This window comes from Medicago sativa, chromosome 4 (genome assembly GCF_051527215.1).
Source record: "Medicago sativa cultivar Bolivia chromosome 4, Bolivia_mono, whole genome shotgun sequence".
Taxonomy (NCBI): Eukaryota; Viridiplantae; Streptophyta; class Magnoliopsida; order Fabales; family Fabaceae; genus Medicago; species Medicago sativa.
Genome location: NC_140752.1, coordinates 71,023,250 through 71,046,254, shown reverse-complemented (window position 1 = coordinate 71,046,254; position 23,005 = coordinate 71,023,250). Strand labels below are relative to the sequence as shown.

Below are 23,005 nucleotides of genomic sequence, written 5' to 3'. Positions count from 1 at the left end.
ATATAGAAACATCTTGATAGATGCCCCTTGAATTCAAGTGCATATTTTTTTTTTTTGAGTTATAATACATATTCAAATAAATATTAAAAAATATTTCACTTTACATCTACAACAAAAATAAAAACTAAGTGTGATAGTTGTAATCAAATAAAATGTTTATGAACTTTTTTTTACAAGTAAAATGCTTATGAAATTATTTTGTATTTTATATAATAGTTTTTTATTCAAGTATAGTTCATTTTAATGACAATTTATATTTAAGGTCACAATTTAATGATTTATATATAAGATATGTTTATTATATATAAGTTATTATATACAAGTTATAATATATAGTGATGCAGGCGTTTATATTGCTTTCCTATTTGAAGATGTTTTTAATATATATAAGTATGTAGAAGCATTTACTATTCATAAGATTCTATGTGGTGCAATGGTAAATCATTTACACAGCAGATCAGTGGTCACGGATTCTACATGCATGCCATTTTTTACTAAAATTATTTAATTAAATTCTACTTCAGCATCAAACCGGTCCGGTTCATCAAAACCGCCGGTTCACCGGTTTTCAACGAGTTTGACCGAGTCACACCGGTTCATGCCAGTTCAAAAGCATGGCCGATCCTTTAGGTGACTCGAACCGGTCACCCCACCGGTTCCCGGTCGGACCGGTCCGGTCCGGTTTTCAAAACTATGATTGTTATTCTTTTCCTTTGGTTTGGTTCAATTTTTTACACACGCCATCCAATATGTTTAAAGTAACTGATTTTGAGATAGGCATTGACGTCGATCTGATCCGAATGAGCTCTTTTTTTTATAGGAACAACCAAAAATTTAACTCTTAGATTGTTATCACCTAAGGCGATGGAGCACATTGATGCTTAATTTGTTTCTGATGTGAAAGCGAGGTGATGCATGAGGCAATGCAGAAGGTATAGTCATGTTGTTTACGTGATTCCCAAATGTGATGTTTCTTGAGATTGTTGATGAGACAATGTCCAATGTTGCACCATGCTCTATGACAAGGCGGTCATCCCGGATTGACTTGGGTATGTTTTTGTTGTTGGGCTTATTTATCATTTTCGCAATGAATTGAAAATTGCCCTTCTCTCTTTCAAAATTGTTCATTTCTTTAATTATATTACATGTGAGCTAATTCACGTTCGGCTTTTTCAACGTGTGATAACTCACGTTGGACATTTTTGAACGTGAGTTAACTCACATTGACACGTGAATGAGCAAAAACAAAAGGGACAAGAACAATTCTCCAATGAATTTTATTATTGTATGACGACCCAATGAACAATTGAATTAGACTATTTTCCTTAAAAAAAATGAATTAGACTATTTAGGCCTTTACCATTACAATATCTGCACCGAATCTTTTGTTATAATTAAGCTATGAATATTTTCTCCATAAGAATTTGTTTATTCTTTTTTATTTTTGGTGCAAAGAAAAAAAAACAAAGAATTTTTTATTATATTTATACCCCCCTATATACTCCTAGAATAACATTTGCGTTCTAAATTTTTGTCAATCTTATGGAAACCCTAACATCTAATTTTTTTTAGAGGACCATCTATTCTCTTTTGTTAACACCTTTTTTTTTTTTGACGTAATCTCTTGTTAACAGTATGCACGCAGCAGCACATCATGTGATATTGACTTTTGAAAACAATTAAAAAAATAGTAAAATGTGTGAATTGAATTAATTGCCATTCGTCAATGTTGCTGCATGTGACCGCTTTACATAAACCAACCGCAAAACTTGTGAATAAATTGAAAAATATATAATATGTGGAAGGTTTTTTTTATTTGTTTGGTCACAAGCATGTGGAAGTTTTAATTCCGTTTTTATAAATATGATGAGAGTAAATATGATACTAGTATACTTCTAAAAAAAATGATAGTATACACAAATGTCAAATTCACCAGGTTGGCTCTAAACAGTCAACAATGACCAAATGTTCATGAAAATAAACCGCGTTCATTACTTCACATAGAAAGTAGTAGCCAATATAATTGACTTATGTCTATTAATATTGTAAATTAACTTATAATTTTAAACATTTGTTAGTAAAATGATTTATAATGAGACGGGGGAGTAACATTTACAATTTCTTCTTCTAATTATCTTTTGATCAAGTAATTTAGTGGTAAGAAATTTATCATTTAAGGTAAATAACTGAAAAATTTAAAGTTCGAACCCAAAACATTGCATATTACAATATCCTACAAATTTAAATATGTTCACCGAGACTTCTTCTAATTCTATTAAGCTCTCTTTCACATATGACTGATGATTTATTTTTTCACTTGCAAAGTTAACTACATTTAGTAATCTATATAAAACTAACATTGGATTGTAAATTGAAACAGACATCTATTTCAGAACAAATATTTTTGTATAAACGGAAAAATTGTTATGCTTTCAAGTTTCAACTACTCCCTATGCACGAAGCTTCCAATGACCTGCAATCCTTATTCTTTCCAACTACAATCGCAAGAAGCAACAACCAACAGCTAAACATTACAACATACATAGAATAAAATGTCTTAAAAAGAAACAAAATCCATTATTCACATTGTTTCCGCGTACAATTATAAGAAGAAATTAGACATATTAAGATAGCGTGTGTTGCGTCATAAATCGCGGCTCTATGCACTGTCACACAACTTGATCAATGTTGCAAACTGGATCATATTAATATTACACACGCTACACGCAATCACCGCTTTAATTTTCCATTTTAATTTCACACCGCTTTCACTAACTAAACTAAATTTCATTCACTCGCTTTTCCTTATTCTCTTTTTGTAATTTTAGACTCTATAATAAAATAATTAACTACCTCTTCCATTTGTCTTTACAGTAAAAATAATATTTATTTATTGAGTTACCTTACCTACAAGCCTCTCATATATATATATATATTCATAATAAATGTGTGTCGCAAATCACTCTAACTACAATCCTCCTCTCTTTACATTTTCCTTGTTGGGTTTCTCTTCCTCTATTTATTTCATTCAACATTTCTTTGTCAAACACCTAAGTCCAACTCCAAACCATTTTCTTTTTGCTGTTTTTTCTCTGCTTAACATGAAGGTGATGAATGAACCAATGCAACTACTTGCTTTGTTGAGTTTATGCTCAATCTTTTCTCTTGTTGCTGCTGAAGATCCTTATAGATTCTTTGACTGGACTATTACTTACGGTGATATTTATCCACTCGGAGTTAAACAACAGGTTTATTTTTATCACTATTTAGCTTAATTATTCTTCTTATTTTGTATTAACATAATCGTCTTCAGTGCATAATCTTATAATTTTGCATTTGCAGGGTATTCTTATCAATGGTCAATTTCCTGGGCCAGAAATCTACTCTGTTACTAATGACAATTTGATCATCAATGTGCACAATAATTTGCCAGAACCATTTCTTTTATCATGGTAACAACTCTACAACTATGTCTCTTATGATTATATTTCAATATCTTTCAATGAAATTTATGAAGCATATAGTATATTAGTATATCATGTTGCAATCGATACGAGTGTAATGCATAAATGATAAGTGAGCCATTGTATAAGGAATCAAATTTTACCTTTAGAAATTCATAAAAACTTGATATACTTGTTGCATATGAACGATATATTCAAGTTTATAAGTCACATGTAGATATACCTGAATACACACACGGTACTATTTTTTTCTTTGGAATAATCACACAAAATTTTGGAATAATCACACAAAATGAACACATTAAATACAATATTTACTTTGACCAAAAATAAAAGTCAAGTATTTACTTTTTATTTAATTGGTTTTAATGAGCAAAGAACGAGGTTTGAACATGCAATCCAACATATGAAATTACAATGAGTTTTACTTACAAGTCAATATATTATTTTATTTTACTAATTTTATTTAGCTAAAAAATATTTTAAAATGGGAAAATAATATTTTATTATGCATTAAGCACAGTTGAGTTATTACTAGAGGGGCTAAGTTTTGTCCATATGAATAGAATTAATTATGCAAAGTTTTTTATTCTACTTGATTAAACTTTTTTGTTTGTCGGGACACTTGTCTTAGTGAATTTGTATATAGAAGCCTTTCTTCTAAACTATTTTACAACGACGTTTGGATTAAGGGACAGAACAAAGCAACCTCATATTCCCTTTTTTGCTGTCACCTTAAACCTTTTATTCAATTCACTCCCTATCATAACCAACCATTTTTTTGCTAACAAAAACCATGGGTTTAATAAATGCACCCCTCAACCATTACTTAGGCCCTTAATGTCATGTCACGGATCAAACCCAACCAACTCCAAGCCCAACTAAGTGAAAGCCTTTTTATGCATTATTCTCTCTTTTTTGTTAGTAAAAATCATCACGTGTGAGGCTCAATCCTTAATTGAACATAAACTTAATTAACTTGCATGCTAAGTTAACTAAAAAAAAATCATTATGAAGCTCTAATCTTTTCATATTGAAATGAAACAGGAATGGTGTTCAACAAAGGAGAAATTCTTACCAAGATGGAGTTTATGGAACCACATGTCCCATCCCTCCTGGGAAGAACTTCACATATACACTTCAAGTCAAGGATCAAATTGGAAGCTTCTTCTATTTTCCATCTCTTGCTTTTCACAAAGCTGCTGGTGGTTTTGGATCCATCAAAATCCTTAGCAGGCCAAGGATTCCTGTTCCTTTCCCTGAACCAGCTAATGATTACACATTTCTCATTGGTGATTGGTACAAGATTGATCACACGGTAAGCTTCATGCATAATTTAATATAGTATCCGAGAAAAATAAAATTACTTATTTGTCTCGAAGAAAAATAAATCTAGATAACTTCGTCCCTAGCTAAACATCTTCACATCTCCAATTTAGTTCACTCATGGTCTAAATTGTTCCGATTTATTTCTAGTCTAATCATTTTTGTTAACATGTGATTATATGAATTTCAGAAGCTGAGGAAAGTTCTAGATTTCGGACACAAACTTCCACTCCCTCAAGCTGTTCTTATCAATGGTCATGCAAATGGCACATCATTCACTGTTGAACAAGGTTTGTTTTATTGTTTGATCATTTTAAAATGTATGTTATATGTTTTTCTTAGTAACTGAATTTTAGGTGCTAACCAATTAACATTTATTTTCTACAGGGAAAACATACAGACTTAGAATATCAAATGTTGGACTACAACATACACTCAACTTTAGGATTCAAGGCCACATCATGAAATTGGTTGAAGTTGAGGGAACTCACACTGTACAAACATCCTATGACTCAATAGATGTTCATGTCGGACAATCTTACTCCGTGCTTATCACAGCTGATCAGGCACCGAAGGACTACTACATTGTTGCTTCAACTCGTTTCACTAATAGGGTTCTCACAAGCACTGCAGCACTTCACTACAGTAACTCACAACAACCTCTTTCAGGCCCCATTCCCGGTGGACCGACCACTCAGATCGATTGGTCCATCCAACAAGCTAGATCCATCAGGTAATTGAGTTTAATTTTTATACACCGTCGGTCTAAATAATTCAATCTCTAAGAGACTCTTCGTAAATATTAAATACTTATAAAAAAAATACTAAAATACATGCTGCTATAAGTAAAAATTAACTTTATTTTTTATGAACTCTATTAATATTAAGTTGTTGCAATTCACAGGACAAATCTTACTGCAAGTGGACCAAGGCCAAATCCACAAGGATCATACCACTATGGTATGATAAACATTAGCAGAACAATTAAGCTTGAGAGTTCAGCAGCACAAGTGAATGGCAAGCAAAGATATGCAGTCAACAGTGTATCTTTCATACCAGCTGACACTCCTCTGAAGCTAGCTGATTACTTCAAGATTGGTGGTGTTTTCCAAGTTGGTAGCATCCCAGATACCCCTTCTGGTAGATCAATGTACACTGATACTTCAGTCATGGGTGCTGATTTCCGCGCCTTCGTTGAGATCGTGTTTCAGAACCATGAAAGTATCGTCCAAAGTTGGCACATTGATGGATACTCATTTTGGGTTGTCGGGTAAGAATTCACAACTACATTATTTATTTCCATCAATTTTTTATCCGGATTTAATCACTATGCTACAAAGTGTAAAAAGTGTTACACACATCTAATCGATCATAGTGAGATATGATTGAATACATGTGTAAAATAAAATTACAACATCATGAAACATTTAGTATTTTTCACTTTGAATTAATTAAATTTCAATCATGGCATTTCTAATGCAGAATGGACGGTGGTGTATGGACGCCTAATAGTCGTAACCAATACAACCTAAGAGATGCTGTGTCTAGGAGCACAACACAGGTTAGTTGTTTTATCAATGTTGTTATAATTAATTTTTCCTATGATCTTTGAATATCATTATACTAGCTAAATGCAGGACCAAGTTATTGAAATTTTTTAATTTGTGTGCCTCAGGTATATCCTAAGTCATGGACTGCAATTTATATGGCACTAGACAATGTGGGAATGTGGAATGTGAGGAGTGAATTTTGGGCACGACAATATCTTGGACAACAATTCTATATGCGAGTATATTCAGATGCTGGATCAATTAGGGATGAATATCCAATTCCAAAGAATGCTCTTCTTTGTGGCAAAGCAGTGGGCAGAGAAACTAGACCATTATGAGAATGAAGTTTGAAATCTACAACAACCTACACCACACAATGTTAACCAACAACCTAGTTATATATTAGGGACTAACTTGGTCCCATTCTTTGCAAACTCGTCTGTAATTTTATTGTTTTGCTACTGCATATTCACCATCACTTTGTGATAATAAGTTAGTGTTCCACCCTATTGTTTTATTTTTTGGTCAATTAAATAATTTGTAATGATCGATGTATAAGCATGTTGCTGCTTTACAAGAATGAAGTGAAATGAAGTAGTTCAATTGGAATGTACACCAAACACGAGCATTACACAAATGAAGAAGCAGCTACGATAAAACTGAAGTTTCCAATTATTTGGATTTGAATAACTGTGATGTGTTCGGTTTGATAGACACTAAATTGGGAAATTATAAAAATTGTTGATAATCTTGTAATTTCATTTTCCTTTCATCGATCTATCTCGATTCATCCTCTTCATATCTTCTCATCTCATCTAAACTCCATTCCACTCGTTTCTTCATCGTTTCAACGATGGTGGACGAGCACAAATGGAAGTGGTGGAAAACACTGGTTTCGACAAGACGACCCAAAATATTGTGCTAGGTAGTTATGTTTGGGTAAAGTTGTCTCGCACACCTTCTTTCCTGCATGATTCCTGAGAGGTTGAGAGTCTTTATTGTGTTGTGGCCCACTTGCATATTATTTTATGTGTTTAAGGTTGTGGTCCTTTATTGTTTGATTGAGTTGTTCAATAATGTAGAACACATGTGTTGTTTGTCTTGTTTGAATCTGTATTTTTGTTGAATGTTCGTGTCCACATATCTACAAGTCAGCTGAAGTGCATGAGGTCAGGACTCAAGTAACAATGGCGGTACTATTGTAAATTACTAGTCAAAATGTATGTCACTGAATCGCTCTGCTCCCTTGCCCCTTGCCCCTCTTCTATGCCTATGAATCGTACTCAATGATCTACAACTTAATCTGTGAATGCAAGCGTAATTCCACTAGTGTGTGTGACACAGACGAGTCAATATTTTTAACAAGATTATGTACTTCTGAATGAATTGAAAGAAAGAAAAAAGAGAAATAGAGATGTAAATTTTTTTAAGTTTTTTGAAGTTAGACATAGATAACCCTGAGACGATTGAACACTGTTGAGCATGGCCTTGTGCTTAAGAAGACCGCAATCATGAAAGACAATGAGTGCAACCATCTCGCTTTTCTTTTCTTTTTTAGTTCATTTGTTCTATTTTTCGTTTCTAGAGACATGATCTAAGTGTTGACAATTAGAATCTGTAGCATCCAGTATTATAGAGACATAATTTACCATGCATCAAGCTAGCTCATATCTTATACATAAATAAATTCATACCGGGATGACTTAAAAAAGGATGCATCAGCTGGATATAGAAAATCAGCTCCAAGAAATTAAATCATTATTATATATGCAGCGAATGCTCAATCATACAAATCCCTAAAAAGGGAAGAAGGTGAAAAACTAGAAAAACTAGATGAGGGTTGGTATGCCTTGCTGCTGCATCTCTCTGAGTCTCCACATTAGATGAATAGCATCCTCGCTGTTATCTTCGTGCTCCATTTGTTCCAAAGCCCATAGATAGAATACAGTGTGAATTGTATCCTAGTAAAAAAAAAATCATAATTTTTTTAAATCAGACATGCAAGGTTGTAATAACTACATGAAAGTACTATAATATCATAAGCCCCAAATCATGCTGCACATGATCATGTATATTGAAGAATAAAGAACCGGTCAGTGCACGAGGCTCTCAACAAGCGGGGTCTTAGGAGGGTTGGCACACTAGGCCCTCAACAAGCGAGATCTGAGGAGGGTAAATATACACAGTCCTACCTCTGCACGCAGAGAGACTCTTTTCTAAGATTTGGACCCGTGACCTCCAGGTCACAAGGCAACAATGTTACTGTTGTGCCAAGGCTCTCCCTATGAACTTATAGTTTTATATATTGACACCACAAAACAAGTGCTCTTCAAACCGATTGACACTGCCGGCATGATGAAGAAAAACAGTGGTAAAAAATCAAAGCTAAAGCCATCAAAATGAGAGCAGATAGCAGTGAGCCGTGATGAGGGATAATTAATGGTTCAATGTACTTGATGCATGCCTTCTATTATAGATAGGATAGATAGGAGAGACATGAGCAAACACAGAAAAGTGACCCCCAGCACAGAAAAGTGACCCCCAGCACGTAACTGAATGGACCTAAATTACATCAAGATTAACGGAAAAGGTGACAAATTTGCAAAGTCGCATGGCATTTGAAATATTTTGACAATTTAGAATTACAAATTCTAATTATGATTATGCGAGATCACACACAAAAGACGACACTTTCACACTGTAAAATTGCCAATAGTGAAAAACACAGCATTTACCTCGCCTCCTTCTGTAATTGCCCCATTCCTATCACGTACACAATAGATTTGCTGTGTTTTAAACTGAAAATTTATTGAACAAAACCATCATCACGATAAGTTTTATTTCTACTACATAAGAATAAATTTTGCAAGCTAGCAATGAACTTCAGAAAGTAATAATTTACAATACCGCAACAACAATGACAGGAGATGATTCCAACATTGTGGGCTCTCTTAATTCTACATCGGACACATGCAGGATCTGTATATGGAAAGTTCATTGTTAAAAATAGAACTTTCGAATTATAGTTCCAGCAAACAGTTTAATAAGTTCAATATGTTATCACGTATTAACGTTAAAAACAAAATGTAATTGAACAGAGCAATAAAAGGTTGGAAAAAAAAAATACTATAATCTTACCTTGTTATCATAGAAGATACCATTATTTTTGTAAGCATTATGCTCTGCTGTACAACGTTCAATCAGCTGAGGGCAGCAGTACTTCTTCAGTGTTTCAACATCTCCCTGTATATTCATAAGTAAAAGCCAATTCATAAATCATAGATGCATCTGCCCGAACAACAAATAAATTTAATGTAAACCTAAGAAGTTCTTGGTGCTTTATCCCTTGATATCCGGTTTTGCATTTAATAAGTGACATAGGTAACATTTTTAACAACTTCCTCATCATTAACAAACTTATCTAGAGTCATCTGATGACTGCCCCTAGGCTTCTTAAATCTATGATACATAAATCTTCAAAATATCATTTTATGCTAATGGACCCTCCCCATCTAACCAGCATAAGGCCATTTTTTCTCTTTAAGGCTATATAACAATACTTCGTTTCTTTTTCACTCCTATCATGTTCACTGAGCACAACATGTAATCCAAAGTTTAACATAAAAAATGTATTTTATCCCTTTCAAAATGACTGCTGATTAAAAAAGTGATTCTGTTAGTTAGGACCTTAAACGATATTTTGGGTCCAAACAAGCAGTTGATACACCAGCTGCCAAAGTCCAAGGTGTGGAAAGTTTATGCTAGCAAGGGCCAGAGTAAAAAAAAAATATTGATGTTGCAGAGAGAGAGAAAGAGATAGAGTATATGTAAAGTATGTCATCGAACAAATAGCACAAGACCAATTTAGGATCCCGGCTCTGATATTTGGAATTCCATTCTGCTATATCTTCTTTGATTCAGAGAAATACAAATTTCTTTCCATTATTGAGTTATTTGTTGTTTGATTACCATTGCGGCAGTTCTGATTTGTATCAAACTGGTCCAGCCTACCCCATAAGAAGAGAGAGCAGTGTTTATGTGAATGATCACCACGTTATCATCTTTATTGTTAACATGATATCACAGCCTATCTAAGATATGTTGGACCGCTTGCTATCGGGCCACTCGGATCACACTCCAGATGTCCAGTCCTGGGTGTGAGGTGTGTTCAGAGTCCTACATTGGATGAGATATGGCCTAAATATGTGGGGGCAATCCTCACCTTGCAAGCCGATTTTGTAGGGTTGAGTTATGCCCAACTCAAATTTCTAAGATCTTATCAATATAACTTAGTGTTTCTATTCCTATTATTGTTCCTATATCACGAACCTTGATGTAAGCATTAAGCACTGGTTGTATTGCCTGCTGCACTTCATTCGCAAATTCTGGTAAGGAAAAATAACTGGCCCATGTGATCAAAATGAAAGAAAATGGTGTTAGAAATTAGATAATAAGACCAAGGAAAAACAAAAGAAATAAGAACCTACGGATCCCGCTGACGTATTTCCTTCTTTGAAAGTGCAGCATCTGTCTCTTGAGACATGGTATCAATGATGCTGTAAAAGAAGTTCAGTGAATCAGCAATTCAGCACCTATGAAGCCAAATACATATAATTGTATGACACGAGTACGATACAATATGGCCTAGATATTTTGATACGATTTTATAAAAAATATACATAATTTGCAAAAATGTATAATCTTTGTGAAGAGACATTGACGTTTTATATTAATATATATAACAATATAGAATATCACTCACAATTTACAAAAAGATACTTGCGATCATAACAACAAAAAAAACAGACACATCTTTCTCCTTTCTACATCAAAATATATTATTTTCCTCAAACATGTCACAAATGTATCTTTTTCCATGACAAATGTTACAATGTCACAAAAAGTATTGACTTAACCCAATTTCTTCCTATTTACTTTCTAATACTAATGATATCATTCCCATCTATCATATTCTTGTTATCAAGAAAGCACAACTTTCATCAGGAGATAACTTGTCAACCAATTCAAGAAATCCAGCACCACCATGTGGATCACGTACATCTTCACTAATGTACAGGGAGTAGGTACACCAATCCACACACAACATGATAAAGAATATGTCTGTACAAAAAACTTGAAGCCAAGTTTTTTAAGTTATATCTCAAAGTATTGAAGATGTATCTCAATCTATGTAGCACCGGCGCTTTAGATTGAAGACGCGTCTGATTTCCAACACGTGCAGCACGGACACCAACACAACATTAACAAATGTGGTTACATTCAATTATTCCGTATTCTTAAATTATTACAGTGTCAACGTGTCGGTGCCATGTCTCGTGTTTGTATCAGTCCCAGTGTTACATAGATCTCAATATCATCAATTAGTATTTTCTTTAAAAATTAAGAAAATTGGAGGATACTCAAGGATACACACCCTTCTAGGATATTCAAACGAATATCGGTACTAGATACGGGTATGAAACTGATACTTAGGCAATTTTAAAGTGTCGGGGCTTAATAGATTAGCACTATAATTGCAGCAACCATGTTTATAATAACCAGTAACTTCGTAACTCTTAAGAACAAGAGAAACTGAGAGACATACTCCTGTAATTTGTGAATAAAGCTGTTGTCACTTGTGTCATAAATTTCCAGCAAGTTCTCTGCCACCTGCCAATTTCATTAGACATGTAAAATACCAGGCCAATAAAAGGTGATTCGGAAGTAAGATGACAAAATAAAAAATTTCTATCCACAATCATGTATTAGCACACAACACCAATATTTTTTATGGGGCCTGAGGCAACCTGCAGAATACATAATATAGAACAAAATGCAGGTAGAAATAGAATTGTTGGAAAAGAATAAAAACTTCAGGAGTAAAACATACCTCATCAAACTTTTTCTTTACAGGATGTCTTTTCACCTAAATGTAAAGGTAGAGAAGATATATTAATGGAGAAACATTATAGGCAATCCAATTATGAAAGAAATGTAACACAGTTACCTTATCCCGGATCTCATCACACATCTGACTCCAAAAAGATTGGTTAGAGGGAATAACAACAAGATCGGTTTTTGTACTTATTTCGCCGCTAGGAGTGGAACGAACACGCCGTCTCTTAGGTGGATCACTACTTAGTTCCTCCCTTAGTATGCCATAACCTTTCTTGGTTATGTCCACAATTTTTGCATCCTTTAATTTTTGGAAGGAAGTAGAAACATTTGGTGATGAAAAGGTTGACTTAAATTTGCCAAACATTGACTCTGAAGTATTACCAGATGCAAATTCCTGGTTTTTCTCTTCCTCAGGTGATGTCTGACTTCCTTGCTTTGAATCAGCATCCAGTTTTGTTGAAGAATCAGTTGATCCTGAAGAGTCCTGCTTTCCTATCCCAACTTTCACCTAATTAAGAGTAATATCAGTAAGCCAACAATTGTAGATCACATTTTTATGGAAAATTTGTAAATTAGACCACCTCAGTTGCAGCTGAAATTTTCTCTCTAACATTGAGAGAAACCTGCAAAAAGGATAACTACTAATCATATTCCAAACAATGTGTCAATTTATTCACAATAGATTACAACCAAAAGCTCAATAACAAGGCAATATATAAGAATCAAATACGTTAGTCACACAAACAAACAAAGAATAACATATATAAATAGCAACCAACGGTATAGATGTGTTATTAGTATCTTACAATAGATACAAACAATATCTTAGCTTGATACAAAACTAAATCCAATCCAAGCAAATTGTTTTGTATGGACATTAACCACAAACTGAACATAATGTAGTCAACCATTTTGTTTTGAGATTTATATATGATATACCAACTTATAGTTTTTATGTCACTTATTTTTCCTTAAAAAATGTAATATTTTTATTGATCATGTATCTTAAGATTCATAATGAGACGCGATTCATGATTTGGGTCGTCAATAAAAGTTGATGTTAGAAGACTTTTTTACACGATTACATAATCACATGCTATCCAAAGGCTTAGCACATTAGTTGTGCTTTGTGTATACCTCAACTTGTTTATCTAGCAATTTTCCAACAAGACTACAGTGCTTCAGGAAAAAAAATACAAATAAAATTCAATTACCAATTTTGAATGATGATAAACTTTGATTTGATTTAATGTTTATTATACCTTCTTTGCAGCATCTTCAGCTTCTTTCCACATGCCATCAAATTGTCTGTAAAGCTGCTCAGTTGTCTGCTTTGTTCTGCATTCGCCAATCAACCATCTCAGGCACAGTGTCAAGCTAGCCTTGACATACAATGGTATGTCTCAGCCTATAAATGAATATCTTCAAAAGTTAAATGTTACATTATGGTCACCACAAAACAAGACTTACTTTTCTTTCAGACCTTCTTTTACCCCTTTCAGTTCTTCTGCTTTCTCCTTCAGCTCCTTCACAGACTGTTGGAATTCTGGGTTCCTACAACGACCAACGACAAAAATCAAACATAGCAGACAGTAAAATCTATAAGTGGGAGGAAAGGAAACCTAAGAAAAAATCAACAGAGCAAGCTTTTTCATGTCTTAGCATGAAAGGTTAGATATATTCTTTCGTTTGTTTTAGGAAGGTGATTTAAATATCTAGTCTCATAACTCAATTAAAGGGTTTTCCTGTATACATGTAACATCCGTATTGTCCTAATAAACATTGAGCAGGAAATAGGTAGAATAAATTAATTGATAACATATATACATTAATAAGAATAAGGAACGATATCATATCCTATCGTGTTTATTCAAAACCCTAGTTGTTTTAGAAAGTATCTCAAGTATATATTTCTATTTCTCATTTTTTTCAGCAAGGTTGGCACCACAACCATCACCCATCATCTGCACCACACCAAAATTTTATTAAAAAGAGGAAAAAGAATACCAAGAAGAAAAACGGGGACAATGACCAAACCCTGGCACAAAACTTTATATAAATATCAAATCCGCTGCGTGAAGACCTAACCTATTACGATAGAAATCTTAACTAATAAATCTATGAATTAAATCCCATCAATCAGTGTTGTCAAATAACGACTAAAATAAAACACTATTGCTCCACAATACACTATTTAGTACAAACTACAAAGTAATGTCAAATAGCAGTTATAGTGGCACTATAACACACAGTTGCATAGCCGATTTGAACATACTGCTATATTTCGCGATTGACAACATTGCCACCAATCGAAACCCTGAATAGTAGTACCACAGATGTACCACGGGATCATAACTAGTTTGAGAATATAAGCTGAGATCATTAAAGAATTTCTACACCAAAACTTGAGAGTTTTACTGGTTCAGTTTTCAGTTAGATATTTTGGTTCCATTTATTCAGTGTTACCAAATTGTCTAGAATAACTGGTTACTAGTAAAATATAGTTGATGTTTTACAGACCAATTTGCTGAATTATGATGCTTTGAACCTACAAGTTATGATACTCAAATTATAACCGTGAGAGTTGTGATTCTTTTAATCCGCTAAAATTTATTGAATAAACCCCGCTCCAATCACAAGAAGTAACCGGAGGTAGGCTAAAAGATACATTAGAAACTCGGCACAGCAGGTTAAAAGAGAAATAGTAGACAAACACTCTAGATACAAAAGCCAAGCTAGTAACTACACCAAAAAGGACCTCAAAATTAAACTACCAAAATCTACATCAGCCAAACCTACCAAATACTTTAACTATACCACAACAGATAAAGCCCTCTCCCCCTACTCCTCCCCTGTAACTAATCTGTTCTTCCCCCGTCATATCTCTGCAATCTGAAGTCTGAACCGGACAACATCCAACCGAAACACACCAACAACCATGACAGTAAAATAAACTCCGCCAAAGCCTACAGCACAAACCGATTGCAGTAAAACTAGAAAACAATTTATTCCAAACCTGACAGAAATACCATCACCTTTTAACAGATAGAGCGTCAAGGAGGTTCAAAAGAACCACTATTTTGAACAAGGAGGTTCACTGAGAGTTGTGATTAATTTGAAGATACCACTATTTTCTGAAATCCATGATTGACACCATTGTTCGTTGATGCAACTAAACCCAAGAGTCTATGTGCTTCATAGAATTTAACATTCATAAATCAAAATACTCAACCTTCAAAGTTACATTCCTTAATAACATCATTATATATTTAAACCAACCTCATACAACTTACTAACCTTACTTTTTTCTTTAAACAGTCAATGTTAGTATGTTTTTTGTCTTTTTCGAAAACTCGATATATAATCTAAGGACCGACTAATCTGAAGGGTCTAATCCCACCATCCACTTGCATGGGCCTCATTTAAAGCCATGCATAGCTTTGTATGAACTTAGCCACCGAAATTGTCACCAGAGGGAATCGAACTTGAGACCTTGAAGGAGCACACTTCAAGGTTCCAAGCCAACACCAGTAGGTCAACCTGTTAGTTTGTTAGTATTTGTTGGGGTGGGAGTCGAGAGTCGAGACCCCCCTTATCAGTCCACTCCTTAACTCTCCCACCTCAGCCACCAAGCCAACCTTGTATCTACCAATTTACCAACCTTCCTACAAGAACCTAAGTGCAATTTCACAACATAAAAATGAAATTTAAAAATTCAAACAAATTAAAATGTTCATTCCATAAAGTTACATGGGCTAATAACATCATTTGATTCGTAAACCAGGCTCATGCAATTTACTAACCTAAATGTAATAATTTCATAACAACAACTTAAAAATGAAATTTAAAAGTGATTAAGGGGATGGCAGTAATACCTAAGAGTTTCATCTTTAACCTTTTTAGAGAACTCATTGAAGACACTGTATCCTCGTCGATCAACCAAATTAAAAAACAACCTCGGTCTAAAACCCTATCACACAAATAAAAATAAATAAAAACAGAGAAAATTAAATTTAACAAGATAAAAAAAATGATAAAAGGGAAGAAGATACGAACTTGTTGAGGAAGAATAAGAGATGAATGTGAAAGTAAGAAATCGCGAATCAGTTTCCTTGTAGCCATATTTTGATTTCTTCCAGTAACCGTTTTCTCTCTCTCGATAAGTATATATGAATTTGTTGTTAGAGGTGTATGTATTGTGGTTTTTTTCTTGAAGAAGAAGAAAGAGGGTTTTAGTGGCAATGTGGGTTTTTTTTTGGCTCAATCACATCCACTAGATCAATCGTACGCTGCATATTTCACCACGTGTCTACCTTTTTAAAAAATTTTAAAAACAAAATAAATCGGTATGAGACACCCATTTGCCTTGACCACTTATCTTGCAACCCGCTTCGTCCCGACGTGAATTAGAATAAAAACTGCGTATTAAATAAATTCGAATAAAGGTTACGTTACATTACATAAACAACATGTATGACAATTATATATGTTCATAAATATGTCATATCATTACATTCGGGAATGCACATTATTCAAACTTGTTAATCGGCAGGACTCCAGCATTCGCCCGGAAGTACTTTTGTTCCATTCAAAAGGTTAAATTCTTGCTGACTTCGTTTAAATGATGGTATTGAGGTGTCAAGGTCTGGACCTCATTCCGTTGGCACTTGGATACTATCATTTTAAACCAAGACCAACAAGAATTTAACCTTTTGAATGGAACAAAAGGACTTCTGGACGAATGTTGGAGTCCTGCTGCTGCTTAGCAAGTTTGAATTTACCCCATTCAGAGGCAAGACAATTGTTGTAGTTGGAAGGTGCATTCCCGAATGTAATGTAATGTATTATAGGACATATTTATGAACATATATAGTTGACATACATGTTGTTTATGTAATGTAACGTAACCTTTATTCAAATTTATTCAATACACAATTTTTATTCTAATTCACGCTGAATTTATTCTAATTCATTTATTTACTTTATTCGAATTTATTAATTCAACACGCAATCGTAAAATAAATGCAACAGTTAACAAAAATAAAGAAACAAAAATAATAGATATAAAATATCATTTTATTAATATAATTCTTATTACATTTACAATGGGGTAAAACTAAATCTGCGAAAAAATAAAAACCACCAGAAAACCGACCTCCCTGGCGTAAAACTAAATAAAAACCATTAGAAAACCGACCTCCCTGGCGTAAAACTAAAAGAAAACCACCAGAAAACCAACCTTCCTAGGGTAAAACTAAATCTGCACATTTAGTTTTACTCAATCTAGTTCTTTTCTCAAGAAAGCTGCTCACTGCTTATCTTTTCCCCAGCATTCCCAGTACTTATCATTCTTTCTCTTTTTACACCAAAATAAAGGAAAAAAAAAGAAGGAAAGGAAGAAGATTCATAGGGGGAGAGAGTGAGGAGGAGAGTGAGAATGTGAGATGGTGTGAGGAAATGAGGAAGTTTAGAGGTGTATTTATAGGGGGAGATTGTAACATAGGTTATATCTACCATAAATAGGGTCAAAAAACGTGTAAAAACTTAACAAAAACGGTAAAATCAATTAAAATGCACTGAACAAAGTCAAAAAACGTGTGTTCTTGAGCCCAGGATTAACACTAGCGTGAGTTAACTTACGCAACTCACACTAGTTTGGCCGGTGGTCACAACTCAAGAACACGTTTTTTGGACTTTGGTCGGTTATTAAACCATGGTTTTATTGAGTTTTACACGTTTTTTTTTTACTGTTTTTTGACTGCATTTAGTGCATATAAAACCCATGCACTAAATAATTTTCAATTAGGCCTTTATTCATTTTTGTTGTTGTTACATTTAGGCCTTTATTCTAAATTATTTTATTAACTTTATTCTAAATTATTTTATTTATTTATTCTAAATTATTTTATTAACTTTATTCTAAATTATTTTATTAACTTTATTCTAAATTATTTTGTTTACATTAATCTAAATTATTTTATTTACTTTATTCTAATTTATTTATGCACTTAAAATAAATATTGATTCGATATTATTCATTACATAAATACAAATATAAATAAAAGTAAATGAACTAAATTAATATTTATTCAATAAATACAACAATAAAAAATTAAAGCAAATATAAAATAAAAAGGAATGAAAAAAATTGAGGCATATAACAATATCTCATTTTATTAATAATTCATACAATACAATAATTCATACAATAATTTATTTGAATTTACTAAATCTACTTATTTTCTCCTTCTTGGGGTAAAAAGTGACCAACCTTCTTGGGGTAAAATAGTGAGCAACCTTCTTGGGAAAAATACATCATCAACCCTTGGGCTAAATATAAATCTGGTTTTTTTTTACCCCAAGAAATTCTTTTTACCCACGGTAAAAAGTTTCTGGGGTTAAAAAAAGCGGATTTAAACTTATCCCAAGGGTCGATCACTTCTCCAAGTCGTCTACTCACTATTTTACCCCGAAGAAGTTTGACCACTTTTGCCCCCAAAGAGAATATTGAAAAGAAAAAAAAAGAAAGAAGAGAAATAGAGTGAGAGAGTGAGGAGGGGGAGAAAGTGACATGGTGTGAGGAATTAGGGAAGTATGGAGGGGTATTTATAGGTGGGAATGGTAGTATAGGTTGTAAACACCATTAATGTGGTCAAAAAACGTGTAAAATTTGGTAAAAAAATGTGTGGATTGAATGTTGAAAAACTGACCAAAGACAAAAAAATGTTTGTTCTTCAGTTCTGACCAACGGCCAACTAGAGTGGGTTAACTCGCGCCAAGGCTCAGTGGTGCGTGACTTAAGACACGTAAATTATACACTAGCGTGAGTTAACATGCGTAAGGACATTTTGGACATTTACTTTGGGAATGATCAAAACCATTTGGGTAAAGAGCAGGATTCTTTTTTTCATTTAAATGGAGAGTGGGTATTAGACATAATTTTTTGTTTGAGGCCCGTAACATTTGGAAGCCCGGCTGGTAGAGCACCTTGCACTCCCTCAAGGCCGGGCCTGCCTCCTACAAATAGAAAGTTTGAATATGAGAAGCATACGAAAAAGTAAAGACTTGATGAGTTAACTCAATATCAAATAAGAGTTCTTCTTAATTTTATTATAAAAGAACAGAAAATTCCCGTTTTCACTAGAATGTTGATAATGTTGATGTTAGAATTCTCTGTTTTTTTTTGGCACAAGATGTTAGAATTCTTGAAAATGTGGTTCTGACTGAAAATGTGGAGAATAATGTTGATGTTAGTATTTTGATATTATTGATTATATTTAGTACATGTCTTTTTTATGTTATTGTTATTTATAAGTTTTTTATTTGCAATTTAAATAAAAAAATGGCTCAATTTTGTGTGTTTCTTTTTATTAAATGTATAAATTTTAAGATTAGAACCGGACCTCTAAATTGTTAAAGATGACCTTGTGCAATTGTAATACATAAACAATTTTCTATATAAAAATTAGTATTTTTTATTGTTTAAATAAATGCTGACTAATGATATTTGTTAGAATTTTCTTATAAAAGAATGATGTGATGTTTTATTTTTCAGCAAAATTTGTCAATGATATTCACTATCTATCATGGAACAAACTCTTTATAATGAAGTTGCATGGAGGCACCAAAAGCTGGGATGATGCTTGAATTTGTAAGAGTCTTTGTAACGAGGATGCTGAATAAGTTTAGCAAATTCCTTTGTTAGTTTCAATCAAGGAAACAAAAAAGGTGAGACACATTATGTGGTGCACAATATTGTGGAGTTTATGAAAAAGTCGAAATCTAAAATTGTAAGATGAAGTGGATAAAAATGTTACTATAATGAATAATCTATCATATCACGCCCAATCCTTCCTCAATCAATGGTATTGAGCAAAATTACAAAGAAATTTAAATACCAATGCAACCACTCAGTCATCACTTGTTCGTCGGAAGAAGTCTTCTTTTGATATGTTGAAATGTAACGTAGATACAATTTTTATGCGTAGTAAAGTTAGTATCGGTATATGAATTAGAGATCAAAAGAGAAATTTTATCAAGGCAAAACTATCTCTTTTCCTTCATCTCTTGGGGGGAGACCTTTGGTCTATTGCAAGCTATCAAATCTCTCTTACTATAATTTCATTGTGAGAGATTTTTTTTGACAAACCAATATGATAACTCATAAATTAGTTAAAGTGGCTATATATACAGCTAATTCTCAAGTTTTTTATTTATTACCAAGTTGCATTGCTGTTATTGTGATTAATAAAATGAGTTAAATTTGTTACAAATTGTCAATACTTTCATTTATTTAGCCAAACGAGCTTTAACAGGCTTGATGTAGATATATATACAAAACGTAACAAAAAAAAAGATATATATCCAAAACTAAGTAATCATATAGTAACAGTTTGTCAAAAGTTGATGGTATTTCCCATTTCTGATTTCTATAGACCCATATCAGCATATTCGGTCAAGATTATTATTATGGTGTTGAATCAGTGGTGTCATATGTAACCGTTGTTGCTACGGCGTGTTTTATTTTGCCATTATCACGAATTAAGCTCAATCTTGCACCACTTTTAACATTTTCTCTACGAGTAACATTTATCCGTTGCTACGGCGTTGCTTCTAGCTAATCATAATGATTCTACTTCTTTTGGAGTAGTACGTTACAAGCATACTCATACATTTTTTTTTTTGACAGTTGCATACTCATACATGTACTAAGACAGAAGGTTAATATATTCGTTAATTAATCATTAATTAATGCTACTAGTATAATTAATTGGAGTATTAAAGTGATCCGTGACAGTGTGCGTGAAGAAAGGAAATGAAAAAGCTAATCATTCACAAATTCACAATCACAAACCCTCTTAAATCCTAGAGAATCTTGATGACGCAAAAAATATCTGTTTCGAATGAATCGACACGTGTCAAAATTTCCCGTTTGGTACCAAACACGTTGATAAGTGTACCATGTAGCAGTAGTGAAAAAAAGCCTAGGCAATGAAATTGCAATAAAACAAAGGACAATAGCTGTTCTTGCTATGTAACACTGCATTACACCACCAAACCTCATCCGTTCACAGAGTAACGTGATGAGAGTGGGAAACTTCTGCTTCACACAATGTCAGATTTGTCTGCGCCATGCCAAGTTTTTTTCCATTTTTTTTCGTTCATCGATCCGTCCATGATCCCATCCATGTTCTCTCATTAAACCTTTTTGGAACAAAGTCCCCACTCCTACATTCTTAATTCTTGTTCAATACTACCTCCGTCCCAATTTAATTGACACAATTTTGTTTTTCACACATATTAAGAAAAATGTATAAATAAAGGGGAAGGTGGAATATATTGTATTGGAAATGATAAAAGTAGTATTATTTAGTGTTATATTGTATTGAGAATGATAAAAATTATATTGAAAATTGAAATAGGTTAGTTATTTTGGGACATTTTTTTTAGAAAATGGGTCAGTTATTCCGGAACAGAGGGAGTAGTAAACTCTAATAAAAAACTTGGAATGTATTCAACTAAAAAAACACTTGCTACACACGTTAACATTCTATTAAATGTGCGTTTAAGTTTGGAAAATGTTAAAGGGAAATTTGTTAAGAAATCTGTAATTTGGTAATACATAGGTTTTAAGTTGTTTTAGTTACACATAAATCCTTTTTTAAGTTTGTAAATATTTCTAATTTAGTCTTTTTGTTAACCAAATGTTGCAAAAAAGACGATGTGACAATTAAGTGTATGACGTGGCATACTCACAAAACATCTTAGAATATACTTAGAATATAAAACAACCAAAGGACATACATTCTTGCAACCAACGCCATCTCATTGTCATTCTTTATGAACCTTATATCGAAGCCATTATACATAGAATAATTGATAACAACTTCCTTGAACTCTTCCTTTGATGAGAATTTACATCTTAATGTTCATTGTTTACAAATTTAACTGCCACACCCACATCATACACTTAACTGTCACATCATCATTTCTATAACATTTAGTTAGCAGAAGGATTGAATTGAACACGTTTACTGACTTAAAGGACTTATGTATGATCAAAATAACTTAAATAATCTATTTATTACAAACCTCAAATTTAAAAGACCTCTAGTGTAATTTAGTCGACAAGTTATTACCCTTTTTATAATTTTACAATGGCTCAATGTAGATTTAGAGCAATACCAAACAATCATTATTTAATACTATGGTCTAGTACCTCTCATATTTACTTTTATTTTTTGACAAGGTAACCTCTCCTATTGTTTCTATAGCCTTTTCTGTTTATCATAAAAAATACTCCCTCCGTTCCTTTTTAAGTGTCACTTTTGGAGAAATTTTTTGTTTCTATTTACCTGTCATTTTCAAAGTTCAATGCAACAATAAATGTTGTTTTACCAACATTACCCTTAGTTATTTATTGCGGAGAGAGAAGTAAATGAAATAAGATATTAAATGATTAAGGTTATTATAGTAAAAGTATAAATTATTGTATGAGAAAAAGCAGCATTTATTAAATATTTTGGTTTGTGTAAAATGTCAAAAAACGACAGTTAAAAAGGAACGGAGGTAGTAGTAGCTTTACTAGCAATAATAAATTGAACAAAAAAAAAACAATAATTCATGAGCAATAATAATAAATTGAACAAAAAAAAAAAACAATAGTAATTCATGAGATTGGGCATTCTTAACATTCCTTTACACGGATACCAATGAACAGTTAACCGCCGTTTAGTTCCGTTTCCTAAACCAGTCGAATTCCCTCCA

General features: G+C 33.0%; 2 protein-coding genes across 3 annotated transcripts; one reads left to right on the top strand and one right to left on the bottom strand.

Moving 5' to 3' along the window:
* The first annotated feature begins 2,961 nt into the window (after nt 1-2,961).
* Nucleotides 2,962-6,960, top strand: LOC146931449 (L-ascorbate oxidase homolog). Its single transcript, XM_085702937.1, has 8 exons — nt 2,962-3,248; nt 3,343-3,452; nt 4,512-4,782; nt 4,981-5,080; nt 5,178-5,523; nt 5,695-6,060; nt 6,273-6,351; nt 6,466-6,960. The coding sequence occupies exons 1-8, from the start codon at nt 3,102-3,104 to the stop codon at nt 6,676-6,678; spliced, it is 1,632 nt and encodes a 543-aa protein (XP_085559063.1). The 5' UTR covers nt 2,962-3,101; the 3' UTR covers nt 6,679-6,960.
* Nucleotides 6,961-7,956: 996 nt separating this feature from the next.
* Nucleotides 7,957-16,437, bottom strand: LOC146931448 (mitochondrial import inner membrane translocase subunit TIM44-2-like). Of its 2 annotated transcripts, XM_085702939.1 has the most exons (14): nt 16,295-16,437; nt 16,114-16,208; nt 13,709-13,792; nt 13,501-13,576; nt 12,820-12,861; nt 12,348-12,746; nt 12,231-12,266; nt 11,946-12,010; nt 10,828-10,896; nt 10,670-10,742; nt 9,479-9,583; nt 9,248-9,319; nt 9,076-9,138; nt 7,957-8,301 (listed from the first exon to the last, which is right to left on the bottom strand). In XM_085702939.1, the coding sequence occupies exons 1-14, from the start codon at nt 16,358-16,360 to the stop codon at nt 8,170-8,172; spliced, it is 1,377 nt and encodes a 458-aa protein (XP_085559065.1). In that variant the 5' UTR covers nt 16,361-16,437; the 3' UTR covers nt 7,957-8,169. The 2 variants fall into 2 exon arrangements, with proteins under 2 accessions (XP_085559065.1, XP_085559066.1); XM_085702940.1 differs by lacking the exon at nt 12,820-12,861 and having other exon boundaries at nt 16,295-16,426.
* Nucleotides 16,438-23,005: the final 6,568 nt, after the last annotated feature.